Here is a 21,589-nt window from a genome sequence, read left to right as displayed (position 1 = left end):
TCCTCCCAACGTAATTGTGAAGATATATCTTGGATGTAACTTATACATGGTAAAAATTAATGTAGTCTTCAAAACAGTTTCTTAGCTAAATTGATTAATCTATGTAGAGGTTAAGGGATTTCAGAGAAACTTAATTAGTAACATGAGATCCATTTTTTAGAATAAGTTACAGGATATACAATTAAACACCTCTTTAAGCACGATATTACTTGTAGAGAGCAGTTCCCCTCTTGGTGGTGAGCTTCCATGCTCATGACAATAAGGAAAACAAGCTGTGACTTGGACAACATTTTATTAATTTACAGGTGGACACTGTTGCTTTTAACAGCGAGATAAAACGAGTTACAGTACAGCCTTGCAAATGGTTACATGGCAATCTGATGAACAAAGTGGCCTTTAGTACCACCTGCAGAGTCCAACTTCACTTGCTTCATGTGCCTGCTGAGACTGGCAGAGGGATTAATTCGTGCTTGATTATTCACTGATGGGCCAGGTGGGAGTCAAGTGACAGGTTACAGGGGTCAGTGCATGACCCAAATAGCACCTGGAGAGCCCAGGTTGTCCAGTGGTGGTAAAGGTATGAAGCTTTTGTCTGTCATTCATCCACTGGGTGAGCTATGAAGCTGGTGATAAGAGAACTTGCAGAGATCTCATAGTCTTTGTAAATCACTTTGGTGGGGAAGCATCTGGCACATAACATCCATCAGCAAGAGGTCCCTACAACCCAGAACTCATCAGCGATAGGATGCCAGTCCATCCCAGGCCTCCCACCACAGGAGAATGTAGACACCACCGTGTCTCTGAAGGTGGGAGGAAAACCATGTGAACACTGGGATAACATACAAGTTCCACAATAAAACCCACGACCTAGGAACCGTGAGGCAGCTGTCATAAAGCGACCGTGGTTTGTACTGAATAAATAACTGACTGATTGGGAGATCGACTCAGTTGCTGACTGGATGGGGATCCTGAGCCAGTTCCCCGAGCTGAGCTGAGAAATAAGAACCTGTGGCACTAAAATCAGAAAGTGGCACCCCCAGGGATTGCCAGCATCTGGAGAGCTCAACTTTCAAGATCATGTTGGTTTTCTGCCACTATAGCTTTTGTCACCCACCCGAAGAACCAGTGTACTGAAAGAAAGACGGTTTCTACTGAGACATGAACTTCGGAAACTGGAATAAATGTAGGAGAAGCCTTGCTGAGCATAAACCTGGTGGGCTGCAGCAAAGCTAAAACATAACCTGCCACTATGATTTTTCCCAAATTAATGTCAGTGCTTTGTAACATGCTTACAAGTTCTTTCGACAATTTGTTAGGCCTTCCAAAACAATACCCTAACCCTCTGTGTGTACATTATTTTATGCGCAGCGTGTTCCCAGTGTCCTGTTTGAACTCCCCGCCCTCTCAGCAGACATGGCTGACTCTTGCCAGGCTGTGCCACACAGGGGCCACGGGTTCAGGCGGACTCTGCAGGGCGGGGGGGGTGCCGGTGGTGTTTAGCCGATGCTGCCGCCCTTAAGAGTTTTACAGGTGATCTGCCCCAGCTTGGTCGCCAGTCTGCTCCCCTTCCACTGAGCCACGCAGTCTTCCGACACCTTCATGTCAACCTGTGTTTAAAAACCCAGGGGCAACCAGGGTCACGACAGTCACAGACACTTTGTTTTTAATTTTCTTTACAATATTTAAAACTTTAAATATAATTCTTTAACATGAGAGGCAGATTTAAATAAATATTAGGATCTTTAATATGAAGTAGTATTTGTATACATTTATGTTAACAGGGACAGATCCACTCAAAGCAGAGGGTGTAGCACCCATGTAAAAACCCAAACTAAGAGTGAGACAGTCCCTGTTCCTACCAGACACAACACAAACATACAGATGCGATAAAACCTGAGACCCTGTGATCAGTAACCATGTTAAAGGAGCAATACTGAGCAGCTTCCCCGCCTGTCATTTCAGAATCAAATTGATTTCAAACTGGATAGACCTCCTATGCATGTGTAACCTTAGTTTTGGTGCAGAAAAAAATGTCACCAAAAAAGGCAAAGAAATAACCTGTTAATGCGAGTGTATTTACTGAGGCACTCGATGTGTAACAGGTCACTAACGTTTGGCTCCCACTCACCACCCTCACAGCTTCCGTTCCAGTGCAGTGGGGACTCTTTCTGACAAACTGCATCTGCCTCACATCTGGCATGAAAGGGACACAGTGCTGCGAATACTGCCTTTCGCTTTATTTCATTAAACTGCATGGGCTGCAAGGCTGTGAGCAAGCCTTTCCTCTTGGATACTCACATTGCAGTAAGACCTGCTTATGTGGTGACAGAGCAGTGGGGTTTCTGAACGGAGCAGTAATCACGGTCTGGGAATCAGGGGGGAGACGTACCTGCAGCTTCTCAAAGACCTTCTTCTTTGGCTTCAGCTCCTCGTCCGGCCTGCCCGCCTCGTACCCCTCCACGAAGACCCGCTCCCCCGGCGCCGAGCCTTCAGGGGGGTCCAGGGGCTCCACTTGCCGATTCCCCTGGCCTCTGTGCCCAGATCAGAAGGGGAAGTGGCGTGAGATGTCTGCAGCTCCCCACGACGACCCCCCCCCCCCATCTCTGGTCCCTCGAGCTGCGGACGCCAGTGATGGTCAACGCCAACACTGGTGAAGAGATGCCACCTGGCTTTCTCCTGCTTCCAGGGAGCAGAAAGATCCGAACCCCGATTGACTCTCCCGTGCCGTATTAGAGATGCTCCCGCCATGCCGCTCGAACCCTCTCTGCGCCCCGGCTCCTGGCGGCGGTACTCACAGGGAGGCGCAGAGCAGCATGGCCTGGGACTCCACCCCCCTCATCTTCTGTGGCTTGAGGTTACACAGCAGCACCACCAGCCTGCCCTCCAGCTCCTCCGCGGGCACGAAGGCCACCAGGCCGCTCACCACCGTCCGCGGCTGCGCCTCGCCCACGTCGATCTTCTCCACGTACAGACTGTCGGCGTCGGGGTGCTGGGGCACAGGGCACAGAGCGCGGCTGGTCAGTGATTCCCACACATACCAACCACAGGCAGAGCCGAGAAGGCGGAACAGCTTTTCGCTACCTTCTCGACACTGAGCACTTTCCCCACTCGGATATCCAGCCTGGACGGGACGATCTCCTCCTCCTCCGGGTTTTTAGGATTTCCTTTGGCTGGCCCTTCTGACGTCAATCAAAATAACAAAAAGAGCAACCAATCAGCTGTGCCACCCACCCTGGACTGCAAGTACTTTAGAGAAGTCAGACGATTACCCAGGAGGTAATATTTAATATATCATTGTACTCGGTTTTGGGGTCAATTCCACACTGATGGTTTGGACGGATACTGAAAAAGAAGCCTACGCCTAATTTTGAAAAGCCAATGGCAGCACCAGGGACACTCACTGTTTTTGGAAGCGCCAGGGTAGGCAGAACCGGTCAGTTTTTTCAGCTCGGGGCTCTCGAACTTCTTCCTGATAGGGTCCAGGAGCTTGTTCAAGGACTCCTCCACTGAAGCCTTCAGATCCCCTGGGTGAATGAGCTGGAGGGGGAGAGAAACAGGAAGAAACAAAATGTGTTGACATGGGAGAAGCGCCCCAGGCAAAGGTAACCCAGAGCGACAAGGCCCGGGTATGCTGAGAACAAGAAACACCGAGATAAAAGTGAATGTGGTCCAACACCAGGCTCGGGCGGAGCAGGTAACCAAAGTTTTGGTTTGAATCAGACAGAACAAGAGGCACCTCTCTACCCAAAGGGCCGGGTGAGTGTGAAACAACTCAGGAAACAGCTGGATGAGGTCCTTGGACCAATTAACTCACAACTACCAAACTAGGCTAGACAGGACAAATGGACTCACATTTGTGATCTTTCTTATGTTCTAAAACCACACTGTGGTTTCAGTTTTATTGCCATTACGTTACCTCTGCTGCAAAGTCCTTCTCCACCTCCTCATAGGTTGTGTAGACTTTGTCACCTCCCCACTTCTCATCCCTTTTAATGGCAAACTCTGCAAGAGACCAGGAAGCAAAGCAATAGCGCTGAGCACTGACGAGGCTACTCTGTGCCTGGCAGGTGACAACAGCACAGTCACCGCTCTGATCTGTAGTGGAGAGGGAGGGGCAACGGGCGTCACCTGAGTGCAGGGAGAAGAGGACATGTTTGACGAAGGACAGGACCCCGTTGTTCTGGATGTTGCCCGGCTCGCAGAACGCCTTCTTCAGCTTCTTCTTCACATCCTCTCTCCTGTCCAGCAGGTCAATCTTGGACTCCTGGAGGAGGCAAACGGGGACTCCTCAGTCACAATTAATAAGACGAGCCACTCTAAAGAATCCCACTGAGAAGGCGTGAGGCGCTTTGTGCAAATAATGATTCTGTGCCATACAGCAATGCTGTATTACGTCCTTAAGCCCAGAGGTCTCGCATTCAGTGTCTTCTGGTTTTTGCTCCACCCAAACTCTCAGTTACAAGACTGGTATCATCTGCAAGACTATAACACTTCTAACCAGGCTCTGTAGTGCTTCAAAGGTAACTGTACCTTTAAAAAATATTATTGATCAATCAGCTGTAAAATACCTCAAGAAAAAGACGATAGTTGGGTTAATTACCTCATTGACAACTCAGTGTGGAGCGAAAAACCCTGTGTAACAGTACCCGAGTACCAACACTCACCTCCTCGGAGGAGCTCATCTTTGTCCCTGTCAAGCCTGGGACCATGGGGTTCATCAAGTGGATACGCTTGGCGTAGCCCAGGGAGGGCAAGTACTGGAAAGAGGTCAGAAGAAACACAGCCGAGACCTTAAAGTCGCAGTTTTTTCCCAAAAGTAAAATCTCAACATTGATATTCATTATTCACCCAGCACTCAAACCTTTTATGACCTGCTATGAAACACCCAGACACTGTACCTTTTCCGCAAGAGTGAAAATCTTCCTCTGATCCACGCCCCCAAACTGGGCATCTACCTTCAAGTACTCCTCATCGAGAGCCTGGCAAGGGAAGTCAGGGAAAGAGATCTTGTAGAAGGAAGGATGCTGGGCTGGAGCTCACTGCATACGGATGAACTTCAAAGTCATCACTGCTCAACAGACAAGCACCAAAGTAGTCCTTTGAAAAGCTGCCCATCACTCTCACATCTGCCCCTTTTGCCTAACCCTGTTATTATAATACAGATAAAAAGGGAAATATTTGGATAGGGACAGCACTTAGAGAAAACATTTAATGCAAAAAAGTTACCTCAGTGATGGCCAAATTTCAATAAAAGTTACAGGTTGCTTCACTCAGGGCCAGAGAGCACACGAAGGGCAGCGAATCGGGGCCAGAGTGCACACGGAGGGCAGCGAATCGGGGCCAGAGAGCACACGGAGGGCAGCGAATCAGGAGTTAGAGAGCACAAGTAGGGCAGCAAAGGTAGAGGAGAGGTACCTGTAGTCCAGGGTACAGAAGCCCGCTCAGTAAGGGGTGCTCCACCTGCTTCACCACCTCCGCTCCTGCCTTCTTGGCGTCATGCTGAGTGACCATGGACGACAGCCTGTACACATCCAGAGTGTACTCCCTGAGGACAACAGGACAGGACTGTCGCATACCGGGCAGAGCAGCACACACTTACCAATTGCAGAAAAAAGCCCAGTCTCGACCCACTGAAGAGGCTCCGTTTAATTTCTTCTCCCCAGTCAGTTCTTCAGACAGCTCTTTATTTTAAACTCACCAACATCAAGACAATGACTTTCTTACGCCATGTTCATCAAAGTTCAAAGATGATTCCTGTCTTAACTGTTCTATATTTAAGGAATCAGATCATTTATCAGTATTTGCTTACAGTTTTAACTTTACTGCTTAGCCATCTGCTGTATTAGTTTAGCAGGTTTATTTCTGTATACAGAATCCTCCCCAAGGTGACTACACTAAGCAAAACACGCCCTGGATGACAGACATCAAAGCTTTACTTTGTGACCATGCGCATCTCCACAACGCCCTGCATGTAGACGACACACACAGAACCTCACCTGCTGAGCTGGTAGTCCGTGCCCCTGATGAACTTGAGCTTGTCCAGTGGCACGCCGATGCTCTCCAGCATGGCCTTGATCACCTGCTCGTAATACTTCGTCCTGAGCTCCAGCAGCTCCCATGGGGCCTTCATGTTGTCCAGGTAAGCGTGCAGGTCAGCAAACAGGATGGTCACCTGCAGGGAGACAGCACAGCTCAGGGTCCAGGCTCTGTCAGATTGTCCAGAAATGCCAGCTGCTGCCCTCTTCAGTTAAAAGCACACATCCAGGTGCCTGTATCTTAAATTGGTTAAACCACTTCCACATCTTGGTCACCCTTTAGGACAAATCTGTCATGAATACACTGTGGCAAAGTCACCCAAGACTGATCTTTTATTCTCTCCTGATGAATTGACCTGATGTCTCTTTAAGGGACGACTGGCCTAGCCTTTCTCTCCGACATTTATAATGAAAGTTATTTTCGCCAAACTTGGCTTAAATGGTATTTCAACAAGACAAAAGTTAAAATGTACACGTACACCTTAAAAACAAACCAGGTTTTAATTACTCAATTTCATAGTCTTCTCTCAAAACAGCGTTCCTCAATCCCACAGCGAGCTGCCAGTTTCTGTAGCTTTTCCTTTTTGAGCTCTGACTCAACTTCATCAACTAATGGCTTAAGTTAATCAATTACTAACTTAACTGGTGTTCATTTCCATCATTTCCAGAACTTCACCAATGCCGGGGACCACAGCTTTGGGGGACAGCTCACCTGAGACCCCGTAAGAATAAAAGCCTGCAGGAGCTCCCTGCTCCTTCACTCACCTCACACCCCGCCTTTAAGAAGTCGGCGATTTTGGACATGGGCACGAAGTAGGCCACATGAGGCTTGCCTGTGGTGGCAGTGCCCCAGTACACCTTCAGCTCCCTCTCCTGCAGCACAGATTTCAGCTTCTCCTCTCCCAGCACCTCCTGGAACACAAGGACATTGTGGACGGTCACCAGTGAGAAGAGGCACTGGCTCGCCAGGACGCCGAGTGTCTCACACAGATGGGTCTGGACACACACTCTTCACGAGAGTACAATAAACCTTCATGAGAAGTGAGGTTCAAGCAGGCCACGAGAGTCCAACACGTCGCCCCTCTGATCTGCCTGGCCTGCTAATCTCTTTCATGCACCCCTTTGAAATATTGACCACTCAGATCTCCTTTTAAGATCTTTCAGTCTGTATTCACACTTCATGCACACAACTAGCCTTCACAGTGTGCTCTTTGCAGAACACTTCCTGGTTCACAGTTTAGTTTAGTTTGTCATATGCACATGTGTAATGAAATGCTTATTTGTATGTATGCTCCAATAGAAAGACATTAAAGGAGTCACTAAAAACATAAATGAAGAACAGCAGCAACAACAACAAGTTAAATTACATACAACTTTATAAAAAAAATCACAGTTTAGCACAGTTTACTGTGGCCCTGATCTCTGCTGAACAGGGTCAGCCAGTGTAAGTCTGTAAAATAGCTCGGACTCATACCTGCAGATTCCTGGTAATGAGGTGGTACTTTTCATCTGGACTCAGCTGCTCTCCCATTGTTTAGTATTCTTCTTCCTGCACACTGGGGAAGACAGAGAGAGAGAGAGAGGGGGGTGGTTTCTGGTACAATAGCGAAATGACTAAAGCGGACGCCAGCACTTTTAATACAGTGCCTTTCATACTCTCTAAACATGAGCTTTTTATTCTTATTTTGTTTTGATAAACACGAGCACGTGCAAATATGGACTTTCAAAACCGGTACGTTTTCGTATAGGATAAATGATAAAGATCATTCCTAAGACAGGTAACTGCGAATCTCCTTTGACTTCTTTGGTCTAAAGACACTTTGTGAAAGAAACTATTGGATCGATGGCGGATAGAAAACTTAATATCCGAGGCGATTATAGTTATAGTTCTCATCACCCCTGACGATCTGTGGTGGGGTTTTTTGGCATTCGAAAGAGCTGTGCTTATCTCAGGCCAGTGACATAATACTTAGGCCACATACAGTATACCCAAGCAGGCAGACAGATACCAAAAATCCGCAGTCATATTATTTTCTACTTTGAAGAATCTCAAACAGGCGGGTCGACTCACAAAAAAAAAAGCCAAATTACTGTTGTTCATCTCGTTGTTTCTAGATTAATACAGCACAGCCTGGGTGTAGGAGTAATTGAAAACCATAATTATTCGCCGCATCCGTATAAGTATGAAAGGAATGAAACCTTTACATATTTCTCAACAACATAAAAAAACACAGTAATCCGTAATTACTCAGCAACAGAACTAGACCTGTGTAAAATGAATGAGTCCTACACGGTGCTCGACGTTTCAGGATATCAGCACCATCCAGATCACAGGAAACGATATAAAACAGATGATCAATAACGCAGGAAAATGTGGTCAAAACGGCCCCGTGGATAAATATAAAAAGTGGATATGTCTTACCGGTGTCGATTCTAAAAGCAGGAAACGCCTCAGCGCAAAGCCAGCCTCACCGCACGCTCCTGTGTCAATGTGTTGCATCAGCGTTAGGAAGAATCTCTGGGATCGGACACAAAACCTGGCAGGAAAAAGTAATCGAACCTCAATAGAATCGATTTCGGCTGTGCGCGCTGTGATGCTCTGCAAGCGAAAGTCGCGTTACTCTGAATCTGGTTTTTACCGGGGTGATATGGACTGACGTTTTAAGCGAAAAGCAGACGTTTCACACCCAGTCTATCATTGTGTAAAAATCTACACTATCGCTGTATTTGGTTGGACAGCTTACAGTCAACCTGTAACCCTGCTTTTAGTTAATAAGTCGTAACAAGAGCTCCAGTATTTTGTACCAAAGGTTTATATTAAGTGTAACTATAGTTCAATATAACTATTGAACAGAAAAAGGTTTAAAGATGGGATCGTCCGGCCAGAAAACATCTGATGTCTTGCTCCGTTAAACGTAGTTAGAATCACTAAACGTATACTTTTTTTTAGAATACTTTTGTAAAATACTGTGTAAAAGGACAGTAGTAAACTCATAAAATACACAGCCATATGTCAACTGGTAGCGTGCTTTAAACTTTTTCAGATTACTTTTTTTTAAATACAAGAAAATGACGCTAGTTAAAAAAATTATTTCATCCTCACCTCTAGTGCCTACTGGGCTGGCAGTGACTTAATTCAGCTGATCACTAGTTTAACTGGATCCATCTTCCGTCAAGCAAGGTCTGCTGTTGTTCCGATTTAAAGGCCAGAAATTGCGAATTATGTTTATTGTGAAATATGAGCAATCAGAAATCTGTTTACCCTGCTCGACACCACGCATTGTTTTACAGTTTTGTTTTAATGTTTTAAGACATTTTGGCTAAATGAATGGGCAGAAAATGTTAACAGTCGTGTCCTCAGGCGAGGCGTTTTTGAATTAATCGTCAACTACTACCGTGTCCTACAATTCTCTCAGCTCTGAACAGGTCATTTCGTATCATAAGTGTGTTAAACAACGCGTGAGAATTAATTTGGTACTAACTAGGAGCAGGTGTCAGCGCTTGCTGCAGCCAGTATATATATCTGACATGGCTCAGCATCGAGCTATCCTATGTTCAAATTTTATTAAGGAGTCGTTTTTCGGAACCGTACAGTTATACGACCGCGTATGCCCTATAGTTGTGCGTTTTCAACAATGAAGTCACTTGTGCTAGGTTTCTACCTCGCGGGGATGCTTTTTCCCGGTGTTTTTTCGGGGCCGATCGAAACGACGCGGGGTCTACTAGCGCCCCAAACAACCGCTCCTCCGCCCCCCGGCTCGGGCGACTCATCGACCCAGGACACGTCGCGACTCGACCAGCTTGACGCGCCCGGGCGCTCATCTCTGCCCGGCGCGCTGCTCAGCCGCTCCAAGTCCGGACGGTCCGGGAAAGGTTCCGTGCGGGATGTGTCGGTGAGCTGCAGGGAGTCTGAGATGGTGGTGAGAGTGAGAAAGGACTTCTACGGCTTCGGGTATCGTGACGCGCGGCTGACCCTGGGTCCTGACTGCCAGCCCAGTAGCCTGGACGAGGATACGGGGGACCTGCTCTTCAAATACAACCTCCTCGACTGCGGCAGTCGAAGACTAGTAAGTCGCTCGATCAATTTAAAAAAAGAGAGGCCACCTAAGTGCTCAGTAACTCTTCAAGCTTGGCTTCCTTATTCCAGATGCCACCGGGCTACGTTGTTTATAAGAACTTCCTCCATTATATCCCGAATCAACGCGCAGCAGCAGCCCGCGGGCTACCGCGTATCAACGTTGAGATCGAGTGCTACTATTCTAGGTAAGAGTTCATGAATTGGGCTTTTTAAAAAAAAAAAAAAAAGACCTCTTGACGCCACAAGCTAACTCTCTCTCTTTCTCCTTTCCAACAGAAAAAACGATGACGTCTCCTTTGAATCCAGCAAAGACGACACGGTCTTTGATTTAAAACTGATGAATGGTAAGCTCAACACTAGTTTGTTTCCAGAGCTGTCCCATTCTCCTAATGCAAGAGTCTTTCTTGTTCTCGACAGATGCTTGGACTGCAGTTTCCAAGACCAACATCTATAACTCTGGAGACCAACTTCATGTCCAGGCATCGTGTTATCCTGCCTTTGATGGAGAAAAGCTTTTCATTAATCACTGCTTTACAACCCTTTCTGGCCACCCAAAGCCCACTCCACAGTACATCCTGGTTGACAACTTGGGGTAAAGTCCCTTAACTGCACATAGTGCCTAAACCGGTTTTGATTAACTGTCCAAATTACCTACATCTTTTTTTTTTTTTTTCCTTCCCAATTCTACTTCAGCTGTGCCAATAACAGGATGGGAGCCAAGTTTGTTTCCCCTAGAGCCGACGATGCAATTAACCTTGCCTTTGATACAACGCCCCTTAAGGATATGGAGGTACATGAGAATGGAACTTGCCCCCAAAACAATGTTGGCATAACCTTGCTCTTTGTACCGAGAGACTCGAATCCCTGAATCCTGAACCTGTCTTCTAGATCTACCTGCACTGCTCCATGTTCTTGTCTACTCCAGAGACCACAGAGGGTTCCAAGTCCTGTAATTATTGTGCAGCTACAAAAAGGTCAGTTGAGGGGCTTTGCTTTTCCAAGGCTTGCACACGAGCTCCATCTAGTGGGGGGGGGTGGGGAAAGTGGCTTCCCCTGGATTGGAAGTGCTTTTGAGGCATAAGTATTTTGATCTGAGAGACTGGCGGTTTCTTTCTTTACTTCAAAGCTACCTTTGATGTAAAGAGATGCAGGCCTATTTCCTGTTTCAATCTTAAATTGAGACCATGTTCAAAACTAGTTTCTGAGCTGCCAAGGTTCATAGGGCCTTTAGTCCAGGCACACTTGAACCTTCGGTGTTCATTCCGTATTCTCTAAGGGGTTATTCTCTTCTGTAGGTGGAAAGACATCGGACAGGTGGCTGATGGCGTATGTGACTGCTGTAACTCTAATTGCACTGCTAAGATGAAGACCAACTTACCTCGAGGTATCTTTTTTTTTTTTTAATCCAGTGTCTAATATTTGATTTTTGTAACTACTCACTCAAAGAACTAACCCTTCTGTCTTTCTCTAGATCTTAAGAGTCTTGGCCCCATAGTGATAAAGGGAGCTTCTCGCAGTAGGGGAGCTGGACTGTTTCCTGGGGCTGAAATTCTCTGGTTTCAGGCAAAAGGTGGGGATCATGGTCAAGGGCATAAACAAGACTTCCAACTGGATGAGGAAGATAGCAGTGGTGATGCTGAGGAGGATGAAGGAAGTGAGAGTGATTTTGGAGAGGAAGATAGCAGCAGTGGTGGTGATGCTGAGGAGGATGAAGGAAGTGAGAGTGATTTTGGAGAGGAAGATAGCAGTGGTGATGCTGAGGAGGATGAAGGAAGTGAGAGTGATGGTGATGATGAGAAGGAAGATTCTGAAGGGGATGAGGAGGATGAAACTGGGGATGAAGAGGAGGAGGAGGAGGAGGAGGAGGAGGATGATGAGTGGGCTTTAACTACAGAGCAGCCTGAAAGTGACCCAGATACACCTGCAGCAGACCAGCATACCACCCCTGCTGGTGTGGGGACTCGGATGCCCTCTCCCCCAGCAGCGGTAGTAGTGAGCTCTTCACCACCAGTGCAGACCACAATGAAGGCTAATGTCACTCTGAGCCCAGGGCCTCTGCTGCAGGAAGCTGACAACGGCACGTCCCCATCCCCAACCTCGCAAGAACGGCCAGAGCTGCTGTCTGAGGAGGATTATGAGGATTCTGAGGAGTTTGGGCTTGAGGAGGACTATGAGAGTGGCGATGACCTGGCTGAGCCTCAGTCTGACCAGGCTGTGCCCGCGCCAGGTACGCTAGCCCGTGAAGATGGTGTCCCTTTGTCCTTGACTCCCTCTGGTGTTGAAGGAGCTCAGAAAGGGGACGACGAACACAAGGCCATGATGTCACAGTAGCCTCTTCCATTTGGCAAAGAAGGCTAGTGTATTCCTGTGGAGAGACTTTACCTCCTGCCTCTGCAGCTGGGATGAATGATTGCAGTAGGTGCGAAACTGATCTGTAAGGCCTGTAATTTTGCAAAATAAAAGTCAGTCTTGATGGGGTTTCTTTTTTTCAGATGGTTTTGACTGCTTTTCTTTTGGTTTTCTTAGCGCCCCCCTCCCCCGTGCACATTATACTGCATTAGTATAGGAAAATAATCAACATCTATACTGTATTGTGCAGGGTTTAAAAAAAAAAGGGAGTGCCTGTTGCGGGGAAATCAGTTGCTTGAGAATTACTATTACTCAACGGTCTTAAAGCTACAGTATTGATCATACTCTTTAATGCCCAAATACAACAAACAGAAAATATTTTTGTAGGCTTTTACAAAAAAGGAGCACAAAATGCTCCAGGGGATAGGATTATGTGAAGGTATATTTTTCCATTAAAACACTGTAGAGTGCTGGAAATACCATGTTCCTTCCTTTACCTGGATCCCCTTTCTTCCTCTTGGGCTGGATTACTACAGGCTGGAGGAAAGAGGAGGCTGCTGAGGGGATGGCATGATTGTTGTAGTGGTCCTGAAAGCAGGCTCACTTCAAGAACCCAGTAAACTTCACTAGTGTCTCCAGCAGGTGTGAAGAAGCCATGCAAAATTCATTTAGGAGCCCCCATCTCCAGCACTCATCTCCCTACTGCTCATCCCCTAGCCTCATACAGGCACAGTCTGCCTCCATCTTTAAAGATGAATAGAAATCAAATGGGCTGGGTGTACGGCTTTCATTGTCCTTGAAACAACATGGAAGCAATAGTGTGATTAAGTGTGTTGTATCAAATTATAGCCTTTGGAGTCTGTTTTCCAGTTGATGTGAAGAGATGGGTATGCAATGCATTGAAATGCTCTGCTCCTCCTGTGGGAATGGCCTGGGCAGGGGCTATGACCCCTGGAATGAGCTTGAACAGAGTTTGGCTTCATGGGAGCTGCCCTCTGCAGATCTAGTGTCTGTTCGTTCTTGGCATGTCTCTCTTGTAGATACATCTGTCTGCCTCAGTGGGCTAGAAAATGCCGTTACAATGAAAGGACTATATGAGACTGTTGTGAGAGTCACAATCCGACCAACATCGATCAGAGCTCACGCAGGGAGGCTGCTCATCTTTTGGGGCTGCCTCTTTTGACCAAAACAACTTGAATACACAACTGTTTATACATTTAATTGGAACAATTCAGGTAAAGTAGCTCACTCAAGGGTGTAGCAGCAGTATCGCAGCAGGGATTTCAACCCACAACCTTCCATTTATAACGCTAGAGCCCTGAGCACTGCCCCACTTGAACAAAGCTGTGAGCGGCTCTGCTGAAATGCTCTCTTCAGTTTTAGCTTCTCCTGATGTCAACGACCTATTGGATCCGACATTGTACTGTATATGTCTTCTGCAAGATGAGTTTCTCTCAGTGAGTAGAGAAGGTGTTCCAGAGATCAACTGGTAAAGTAACGGGTCAGCTCTTTAAGAGCTCACCATGCAAGGCCCAGGAACGATTTGCAAACCTTGATATGCGATGCACAGTAAGAATGATTACAGAGTGACCTCTGGTTACATTGTGGTGATGCTTGCAGAAAGAATCTGTCTCTATCAGTTTGTTTTCTCGGCTTAATGATCTGTTCCACACTCTGTCACTGGTGCGAACTGGGCTTTTCCAACCGTAGCCTATATGAAGAACAGAAGGGGGAGCACGTGTGAAGAAGGACGTCAGGCGTGCTTTTTCAGCAGTTCCACTTCAACTGTGCACTCGGGCAGACATGAATGGGGGGGGGGTTAGTTGTTGTGTTTCAAGCAATTAAGATCTCTCCATGCTTTCAAATTTTCCTAGGGTATTTGTAAATCTGAGGATTTTATTAGGTGCAGTGTTCATCAGAAGAAGAAATAAATGGGCATGACTCAAACAAACAAGCTTTTCAACGTTTGCGCCTCTCAAGAATCTTCTGCTTGTACAGGATGATCCAGTTGGTAGTGCTGTGTGCTGAGAATTGTAACTACAGGCTGAAGATGTTGCATCAACCTATCCATTCTTTGTGTTTTTTCTATCAACTTTGACTCATATCTTGGCTTAACTAGATTTCTAAGCTTATTTTCCTTTAGGATAATGGTGAACATTCCTATCATTATAATTAAATTTCACAGAATAGAGTGGTAAAACAAGGAACTACATAGATTTATTAATAGATAATTGCATTGGAAAGTATAACCAATGTGTGTGGAGGTCAGAGAAGGAGTCACTGTTAATGAAACCTATTCTTTTTACAGAATACAAAATACAAGGGGATATGTCCTCCTTAATTTCTACTGGACTGAACCAATAGCCCATTAAGGCTAGATAGAATTAGAAAAATATATTATATTGCATGTCCCATATCCATTGTTGGAATGAAACTGGCTGCATTTGACATGAACATAATTGGCTTTTTTCTGGGGCCAATCTCACGCCATGGATCAGTGTCACCTGGCTCTCATATGTCAATGAGCAGTGAAATCTGCAGGTGTAGGTATGAAGGCAATTGAATTGAAGTGTGTTTAATCTATTAAATACCACATGTTGCGACTGGAGCCAATATGAGGCAGCCTCGAATTAGTCTTTAATCTACAGCTACAATTGTCCCATTGTTAATCCAGTGTCGATCGTTTTGGGTAAAACCAGATCTGTTTTGAGCTCTATTAGCACTAATGCTGAGCACATGGGGCCTTGATTGTCTTCTGCTATAAATCCAGCCATTTCCTTCTGCCAACTCATTGGATTTTCCTGCCTTAGTCTTTCTTTTTTTTGTTGTTCTTGTTTCACTTCCTCATTGCTGCTTTTTCCCCTCTCTTCTGCCCAAATGTGGCTGTTTGTGTTTTGTCTCTGCTTTGCAGGGACACAGCCTTTTTCTGTATTGAGTGCTCCCAGAAGCTCAGGAGACACCAAACAGATGAGTGAGAATTTGCTGTATTTGAGGGCTGGTGATGAGCTGATGGTTGACGGGGGTGCAAACCTCACAGCTGCCAACCATTCTAGTGTGCAGTCTGATGCCGACTCTCTTCAGGATGTTTCGGTCAGCTGCGCAGACAGTGATATGGTCATCCGGGTCAAGCAGAATCTTTATGGCTTTAGTTCCTATGATGGCCGGCTAACTCTAGGGTCAAACTGTGGGAACAACGGCATGGATCCGATTAGTGGCGACATGCTTTTCAGCTATAGCCTGCAGGAGTGTGACAGTCAGAGGCTGGTAAGGGTCTTGTCTCTTGACCCAATACTGACCACTCGCTAGGCTGAAGCACCCTTTTAATGCCTACGGTCTCGTCCAGATGTCACCAGGTTACATTGCTTATAGGAATGTGCTGCACTACGTCCCGAGTCAGAGGGCTCAGCAAGATGGGGTTCCTCGTATCAATGTGGATATCCAATGCAGCTATGCATGGTGAGGCTTGGGAGAGTGCTCAGTATAGAACATGCTCATCTTGTGTGCTTTCTAAATGTTCATCTTCTTCCAGGCAAGAGAACAACTTTGATAGATTCAGCTTGACTCTCATGAATTGTAAGTACCTGCTACTGTGGATCTCCATGGATGCTTTCGTAGCTTGGAAGCTCCTCTCTTTGAAGCTGAAAATCCTCCTGGTACTGTTTCTCCAGCTGCCTGGACTGCTGCTTCCCTCGCCAATGTGTACAGCATGGGTGATGTGCTCCACTTCCAGGCTAGAGGCTATCTCCAGTCCAGAGGAGAGCGACTCTTTCTCAAGTCATGCTATGCAACCCTCTCCAAAGATCCTCAGTCTCTACCCCAGTACTCCATCATCGAGAACTATGGGTATGACTTGCTCCCTTGTGCTCTATTGAAGCTGAGTACTTGGCACTAACCTGATCTTCCTTCCCCACCGCCAGCTGCATGAACAAGGACCTGGGAGCGGATTCCAGGTTTCACTCTCCCAGAGCAGATGATGCCATCCACTTCTCTGTAGACACAAAGGAGCTTAAGGTGGCATCCAAGGTACAGAACGCCGCAGTTGGCCTCCTGACCATAAATGTGGGTTTGAACTCGCTAAGCTTTCCTGCTCTTTTCAGATGTACCTGCACTGTGTCGTGTTCATGAGCAGATGGAAAGCAGAGCCGCACACGAAGTCCTGCAGCTTCAATGTTGTGAGGAAAATGTAAGATCCAGTATTCCGTCTTTGTGCTCAGCCTGGAGCATCCTTCCTAACAGCCTTTTCTCTTCCTAGATGGGAAGACCTGGAATATGCTAGGGCAGTCTGTGACTGTTGTGACACCAATTGTACCGCTTCCCCTCAGACGTCCATAATAACGGGTACTACTGCTCAGGGTAACATCGCCTTTCTGTCTGCTGGTCTAATGTGGGCTAACAGATGCTGCGGACTGGAACTTATGAGCCTTACCTGTAGTTACTACATGAGGAATACAAGGCTCTAATTTGGCTTGACTTCTGTTTATCCCCGTTCTTCTTATAGATGTTGTGAGCACTGGGCCCATACTGATTGAGGACACTCCCCTAAAGAGCAAAGCCCCTGCCAGAGACCGTGGACTCCTCTGGTTTCAGGTCAAAGGAGGAGATGGTGTGGCAAGCCGAGAAACCCCTCTTCAAGATGCGGAGGGTGACCTAGGAGATACTGAGGGGGATGCAGAAGAGGATGTGGAGGGTGACCTGAATGGATATAATGGATGGGATGATGGTGAAGCAGATGCAGAACTTGACCTGGAAGGAGATACTGAGGGGGATGACACTGAAGCAGATGTGGAGGGTGACCTGGAAGGAGATGGTGGTGAGGGGGATGTGGAGGGTGACGTAGAAGGAGATGGCAGTGAAGCGGATGTGGAAGGAGATGTTGCTGAGGACCTTCCAGTGAACCTGACTGCAACCCTGTCGGCTGTCCCAGCTAATGGCACCATGTTTAGAACACGGTTCAGGTCTGGTAGTGCTGGTGAGGAAGGGGATGCTGAGGGAGATGTGGAGGGTGACCTGGAAGGAGATACTGAGGGGGATGTGGAGAGGGATTTGGAAGGTGACCTGGAAGGGGATGCTGAGGGGGATAATGGTGAAGGGGATGTGGAGAGGGATTTGGAAGGTGACCTGGAAGGGGATGCTGAGGGGGATAATGGTGAAGGGGATGTGGAGAGGGATTTGGAAGGTGACCTGGAAGGGGATGCTGAGGGGGATAATGGTGAAGGGGATGTGGAGAGGGATTTGGAAGGTGACCTGGAAGGGGATGCTGAGGGGGATAATGGTGAAGGGGATGTGGAGAGGGATTTGGAAGGTGACCTGGAAGGGGATGCTGAGGGGGATAATGGTGAAGGGGATGTGGAGAGTGATTTGGAAGGTGACCTGGAAGGAGATACTGAGGGGGATAATGGTGAAGGGGATGTGGAGAGGGATTTGGAAGGTGACCTGGAAGGAGATGCCAGTGAGGGTGATGTGGAGAGTGACCTGGAGGGAGATGCTGGTGAGGAGGATGTGCAAGGTGACGCTGAGGAAGCTCCTGTTGGCCCAACTGCTACGCGCTCAGTTCTCCCAAGTAACGAACAAAAAGGGTCCAAAATGGCATCGGAAAGTGACTTGGATGACCCTCCCCATGAAGTGGGTGATTCCTCTCCTGTTAGCAGTGTGAATGACCAGAATGCAAAAGTGAAGGTTGATCAAGGTATGGGGGAATCCAAAGCTCTGGAACTGGGCAGTGTGGACCATGAAGGTGCTACAGCCTTGGAGCAGAAGGAATTTCCAGAAAAGGACCACGGAAGGACAGGGGTGCCTCCTATGGCTTCTGATGGCAGCCTCTAGCCTTCTACTTCAGGTGGGTGCAATTCTTCTGGTAGATCCACAGCAGGTGTGCTAAGCTCCTCCTGGGATTGTGATGTGCTCATTCCTTTTTGTTCTCTTCACAGGTACTTCCTGGGTCCCTCTGCCTCGGACCTCAATGTGTCAATTGTACTGGGACAATAAAGGTCTTTTGAGCCCAATGGTGGTCTTGGTGTGTACCTGAATGGGGATGCTTCTGGAAGGGGTATTGGAATAATGTAGGCTTGCTTCCTGGTGGGGTAATAGCTGAGAGTCTGGATAGTCCTGTGGTTTGGACTTGGCCTATTAACTTGCATGTGGGATTCAGGTGTTGACTGGTCATGCTGAGTGGAAGGCATGGCTCATTTAAGCCTGCTGCTCTGGGATGGAGACTGCCATCTGCATGCCTTTCCTGTGGGTGCTGATGTCATGGGACATGGGTGTGCCTCTGCTGCCCCACCCTTGGGAGACCAGAAGAGGGGTGGAGAATAGTGTATGAATTCCAGTGGACAGTGCAATCCCAGAATGCAACAGCTAACCATTAAGGTCAAGTGGTGGAAGCAGGTGTGATCTGTAGCTTTAGCAGGCTTTCCTAGTCTAGGTGCAAACCTGGGGATTCTGTGGGGAGGGATGGGTACACAATGGGTTGCCTCGTTCTTTACACTTCAAGGTGTGTGTGTGTATGTAAAAACGCCACTCAATACACCAAACCCTTCTTTTAACAAGCTGGTCTTTAAGTACAGATCTAGAACACAGGACTTCCCTCTCTCTTCACTTTACTACAGAAGGTTGCCTCTGTATCATAAACTTTAGGTTACAGTCTGCATTATAAGGGTGGCTTTGCAATGTGCTTTTACTGTGACAAAGACAACAAAAACTACACAATGAGAGGAGATGGTAGCAGGATATGCATATATAACGGAACCAGTTCTGTAGCAGCCCTTCTACAGAAGAGGTTGTGAGTCTAGAGTTTGAAAGTTTAGGGCAGGTGATATCTTCAGGGAAAGAGTTGCAGAGGTCTGGGCCATAACAGGAGAAGGCCCTGTCACCCATAGACTGTGGTGGGGCTGAGGAACAGATAGACCCTAGCATGAGGATTTTAAAGATGGTACACTGGACTTAGAAACACCAGTGCGTAGAGCATTACGGTAGTCAATTTGGGAGAAGATGAGCATCACTCCTAGGTTTTTCATTTTTTACTGAAGCTGAAGTACAGTGCCATCTACAAGTAGGGTTATGGTATTGGTCTTCCAAAGCTGATGGGGGGGTGCCAGTAAGCATGACAACAGTCATGTCACAGTTCAGATGAAGGACGTTTTGAATTACCTGTGCTTTTATGTCGGAGATGCCATCAGAAGGAACTGAGACAGCCACATCAGTGTCAGATATAGTATGGAGGGAGGGTTTGGTAGTGCCAGCATAATGATCATTAAACGTTGACCAAGTGGAAGCGTGTAAATGCTGAAAAGCAGTGGCCCTGGTTTTGAGCTCTGAAGAACACCAGTCGTCACGAGTCCAATTTCAGAGTTAAATCCGCCAAGAGAGACAAAGTGGCCACGATCAGTGGGGCTTGATTTGAACCATGTAAGAGCAGTGTCAGAAACCCCAAACAGTCTCAAGATGAGTAAGTAAGACATGGTTAACAGTGTTGAAAGCAGCACTGAAATCCAGAAAAACGAGGATAAAAAGAGAACCAGAATCAGAAGATATTAGAAAATCATTAGTGGCTTTGGCCAGGGCACTTTCAGTGCTGTGAAAATGTCGGAAAGGTCATTTGCAATGAGGTGGTCAGTTCCTATGTGCAGTGTACTTGGCATGACTAGGAGCCTTATCCGACACCAAAAATGTCTTGTCAAGGTTGCTGAGGCGCAATGTGCTGCAATGATGCCTGCAAAAGGTGTTTTGAAATGTGTGAAAATGTTTGAGCCCACCCAAGCCTTCTTGTTCCAATACCAAAGCACAGGCAGTACTGTTCTCACCTTGCCCTAAGCAGCTCCGGGATGTAAAAACTCATGTCGGGAACGGTATTGCCTTCAGACGTAACAATTCTTCATGTGCTCTGATTTTGCTTCCCATGATCTTGTTACAAGTTCCAACGTCACACCACCAACAGGTGATTCTGCAATAGTTTGCAGATAAATAGTCCTCACCATCGGTGAGGATGTGTTCATGGCAGCATACATGTCGTCCAGATGTTCTTTAAGGCCTTCTCACCTTGTTCTCTCTACCTCTGTCACTACCAACATGTTTAGAGGCCGCAGAGCTCCAGATGTCTTCAGATTTACTATCGGTGCAAAGAGATAGCAAATCACTTACATCACACACCTTTGGCGCAATGTTAAAGGACGTGTGAGAGACATTGACATGCAGAACAGGCTGAAATGCTGCAAAGTGTAGTGTAGGTGAGCACCACCGGCAACATCAGAGAAGATGGGGAACAGATGCTTTACGTCAGCCGACCTCATAAGAGTGAAAATCTGCCTGTAAAATGAAGAAAAAAATTTAATTCCATTTAAATGTAATTTATTTTATATAGCACCTTTCACAACAAGGTTGCCCCAAGTCGCTTAACAATGCAATTGACCATACATTTTGTCAAAACAGAACAGAAAACCAGAAGGCAACAAAGGAAAGGAATCAAAAACTCCTCAGTAAGGAGACAGAACCCTCTAGGGGTCCAAGGTCAAATGGTTGCCCAACCCCTTTGGGCATGCTCACATTATATACAGGAATGACTTCATTTCTTAAAGCCAAAAATTCATTTATAGCATTAGATTAGTGTATAAAATCAACTCCTACAACATTCTCCAGTAGGTGGCCCTCTTTGCTGAGAACTGTAATTCATGGCCGATAATGTTCTATGAAACAACCTATGCCTTCTAGTATTGTTCAGCACGTTTTTCTCATTGCAAAACGTCTTGCCTTTCGATTAAGAGCTCATTTTCCCCTTGCATAATGCTGAACACTTCTAGCTGTTTGCAGAATACAGTACAAAATGCAGCAACAGGTATTGCGAATATTAAAGAATCAGGCAGTGTGTGTGATGGTGGGAGAAGGGGTCACTGAGGAGAACAAAACTTTTATTTATGAGCTGATTTATCCTCTGTTAGTTGTGCTGAGCTGAACCGGAAGTCCTTTAAGTCTGGTTACAATTAGAAACTGATGAATTCCTCAAAGTTGTGCATTCTGCACTCTTTTCCTTAATAGGTGGTCCTGCTATATTGATTTAACAAAAATGAATGCAGCTGATGTCAAATGAACAGGCTTTGTTGAGAATCTCACACCATGAATCAGTGTCACCTGGCTC

At 46.7% G+C, this 21,589-nt stretch overlaps 3 protein-coding genes across 4 annotated transcripts; 2 read left to right on the top strand and 1 right to left on the bottom strand.

Moving 5' to 3' along the window:
• Positions 1 to 275: 275 nt before the first annotated feature.
• Positions 276 to 8,586, bottom strand: yars1 (tyrosyl-tRNA synthetase 1). 2 transcript variants are annotated; one of them, XM_088602575.1, is made up of 14 exons: positions 8,458 to 8,586; positions 7,510 to 7,591; positions 6,801 to 6,947; positions 5,997 to 6,172; positions 5,416 to 5,545; positions 4,899 to 4,979; positions 4,665 to 4,757; positions 4,129 to 4,264; positions 3,917 to 4,002; positions 3,402 to 3,537; positions 3,082 to 3,179; positions 2,796 to 2,989; positions 2,390 to 2,531; positions 276 to 1,607 (listed from the first exon to the last, which is right to left on the bottom strand). In XM_088602575.1, the coding sequence occupies exons 2-14, from the start codon at positions 7,564 to 7,566 to the stop codon at positions 1,497 to 1,499; spliced, it is 1,587 nt and encodes a 528-aa protein (XP_088458701.1). In that variant the 5' UTR covers positions 7,567 to 7,591; positions 8,458 to 8,586; the 3' UTR covers positions 276 to 1,496. The 2 variants fall into 2 exon arrangements, with proteins under 2 accessions (XP_088458701.1, XP_088458702.1); XM_088602576.1 differs by having other exon boundaries at positions 3,082 to 3,176; positions 8,458 to 8,572.
• A 1,057-nt stretch (positions 8,587 to 9,643) lies between these two features.
• LOC148649631 (uncharacterized) lies at positions 9,644 to 12,604 on the top strand. Its single transcript, XM_088602574.1, has 8 exons — positions 9,644 to 10,102; positions 10,183 to 10,298; positions 10,390 to 10,457; positions 10,531 to 10,705; positions 10,807 to 10,903; positions 11,002 to 11,087; positions 11,409 to 11,497; positions 11,585 to 12,604. The coding sequence occupies exons 1-8, from the start codon at positions 9,644 to 9,646 to the stop codon at positions 12,442 to 12,444; spliced, it is 1,950 nt and encodes a 649-aa protein (XP_088458700.1). The 3' UTR covers positions 12,445 to 12,604.
• Positions 12,605 to 15,257: 2,653 nt separating this feature from the next.
• LOC148649630 (uncharacterized) lies at positions 15,258 to 18,464 on the top strand. The gene is made up of 10 exons (XM_088602573.1): positions 15,258 to 15,726; positions 15,806 to 15,918; positions 15,992 to 16,035; positions 16,131 to 16,305; positions 16,380 to 16,485; positions 16,560 to 16,645; positions 16,715 to 16,800; positions 16,961 to 17,464; positions 17,840 to 18,298; positions 18,390 to 18,464. The coding sequence occupies exons 1-9, from the start codon at positions 15,340 to 15,342 to the stop codon at positions 18,283 to 18,285; spliced, it is 1,947 nt and encodes a 648-aa protein (XP_088458699.1). The 5' UTR covers positions 15,258 to 15,339; the 3' UTR covers positions 18,286 to 18,298; positions 18,390 to 18,464.
• The last annotated feature ends 3,125 nt before the right edge of the window (positions 18,465 to 21,589 follow it).

The sequence above is a fragment of the Lepisosteus platostomus genome, chromosome 13 (genome assembly GCF_059453375.1).
Source record: "Lepisosteus platostomus isolate fLepPlt1 chromosome 13, fLepPlt1.hap1, whole genome shotgun sequence".
NCBI classification, from domain to species: Eukaryota; Metazoa; Chordata; class Actinopteri; order Semionotiformes; family Lepisosteidae; genus Lepisosteus; species Lepisosteus platostomus.
Note: the sequence above shows the minus strand (reverse complement) of the source record. Positions and strands in the feature narration are given on the sequence as shown.

Bases quoted from the DNA above. Each gene is read 5' to 3' on its own strand.
- LOC148649630 (XM_088602573.1), top strand. From the start codon at position 15,340: ATGTGGCTGTTTGTGTTTTGTCTCTGCTTTGCAGGGACACAGCCTTTT. The intron at 16,036-16,130 runs GTAAGTACCTGC...CTGTTTCTCCAG, and splicing joins CAGCTTGACTCTCATGAATT to CTGCCTGGACTGCTGCTTCC. The intron at 16,801-16,960 runs GTACTACTGCTC...TTCTTCTTATAG, and splicing joins TCAGACGTCCATAATAACGG to ATGTTGTGAGCACTGGGCCC.
- LOC148649631 (XM_088602574.1), top strand. From the start codon at position 9,644: ATGCCCTATAGTTGTGCGTTTTCAACAATGAAGTCACTTGTGCTAGGT. The intron at 10,904-11,001 runs GTACATGAGAAT...CCTGTCTTCTAG, and splicing joins CGCCCCTTAAGGATATGGAG to ATCTACCTGCACTGCTCCAT. The intron at 11,088-11,408 runs GTCAGTTGAGGG...TCTCTTCTGTAG, and splicing joins TATTGTGCAGCTACAAAAAG to GTGGAAAGACATCGGACAGG.
- yars1 (XM_088602575.1), bottom strand. From the start codon at position 7,566: ATGGGAGAGCAGCTGAGTCCAGATGAAAAGTACCACCTCATTACCAGG. The intron at 5,546-5,996 runs GTGAGGTTCTGT...TGTTGTCCTCAG, and splicing joins ACGGACTACCAGCTCAGCAG to GGAGTACACTCTGGATGTGT. The intron at 2,990-3,081 runs GTAGCGAAAAGC...CCTGTGCCCCAG, and splicing joins AAGTGCTCAGTGTCGAGAAG to CACCCCGACGCCGACAGTCT.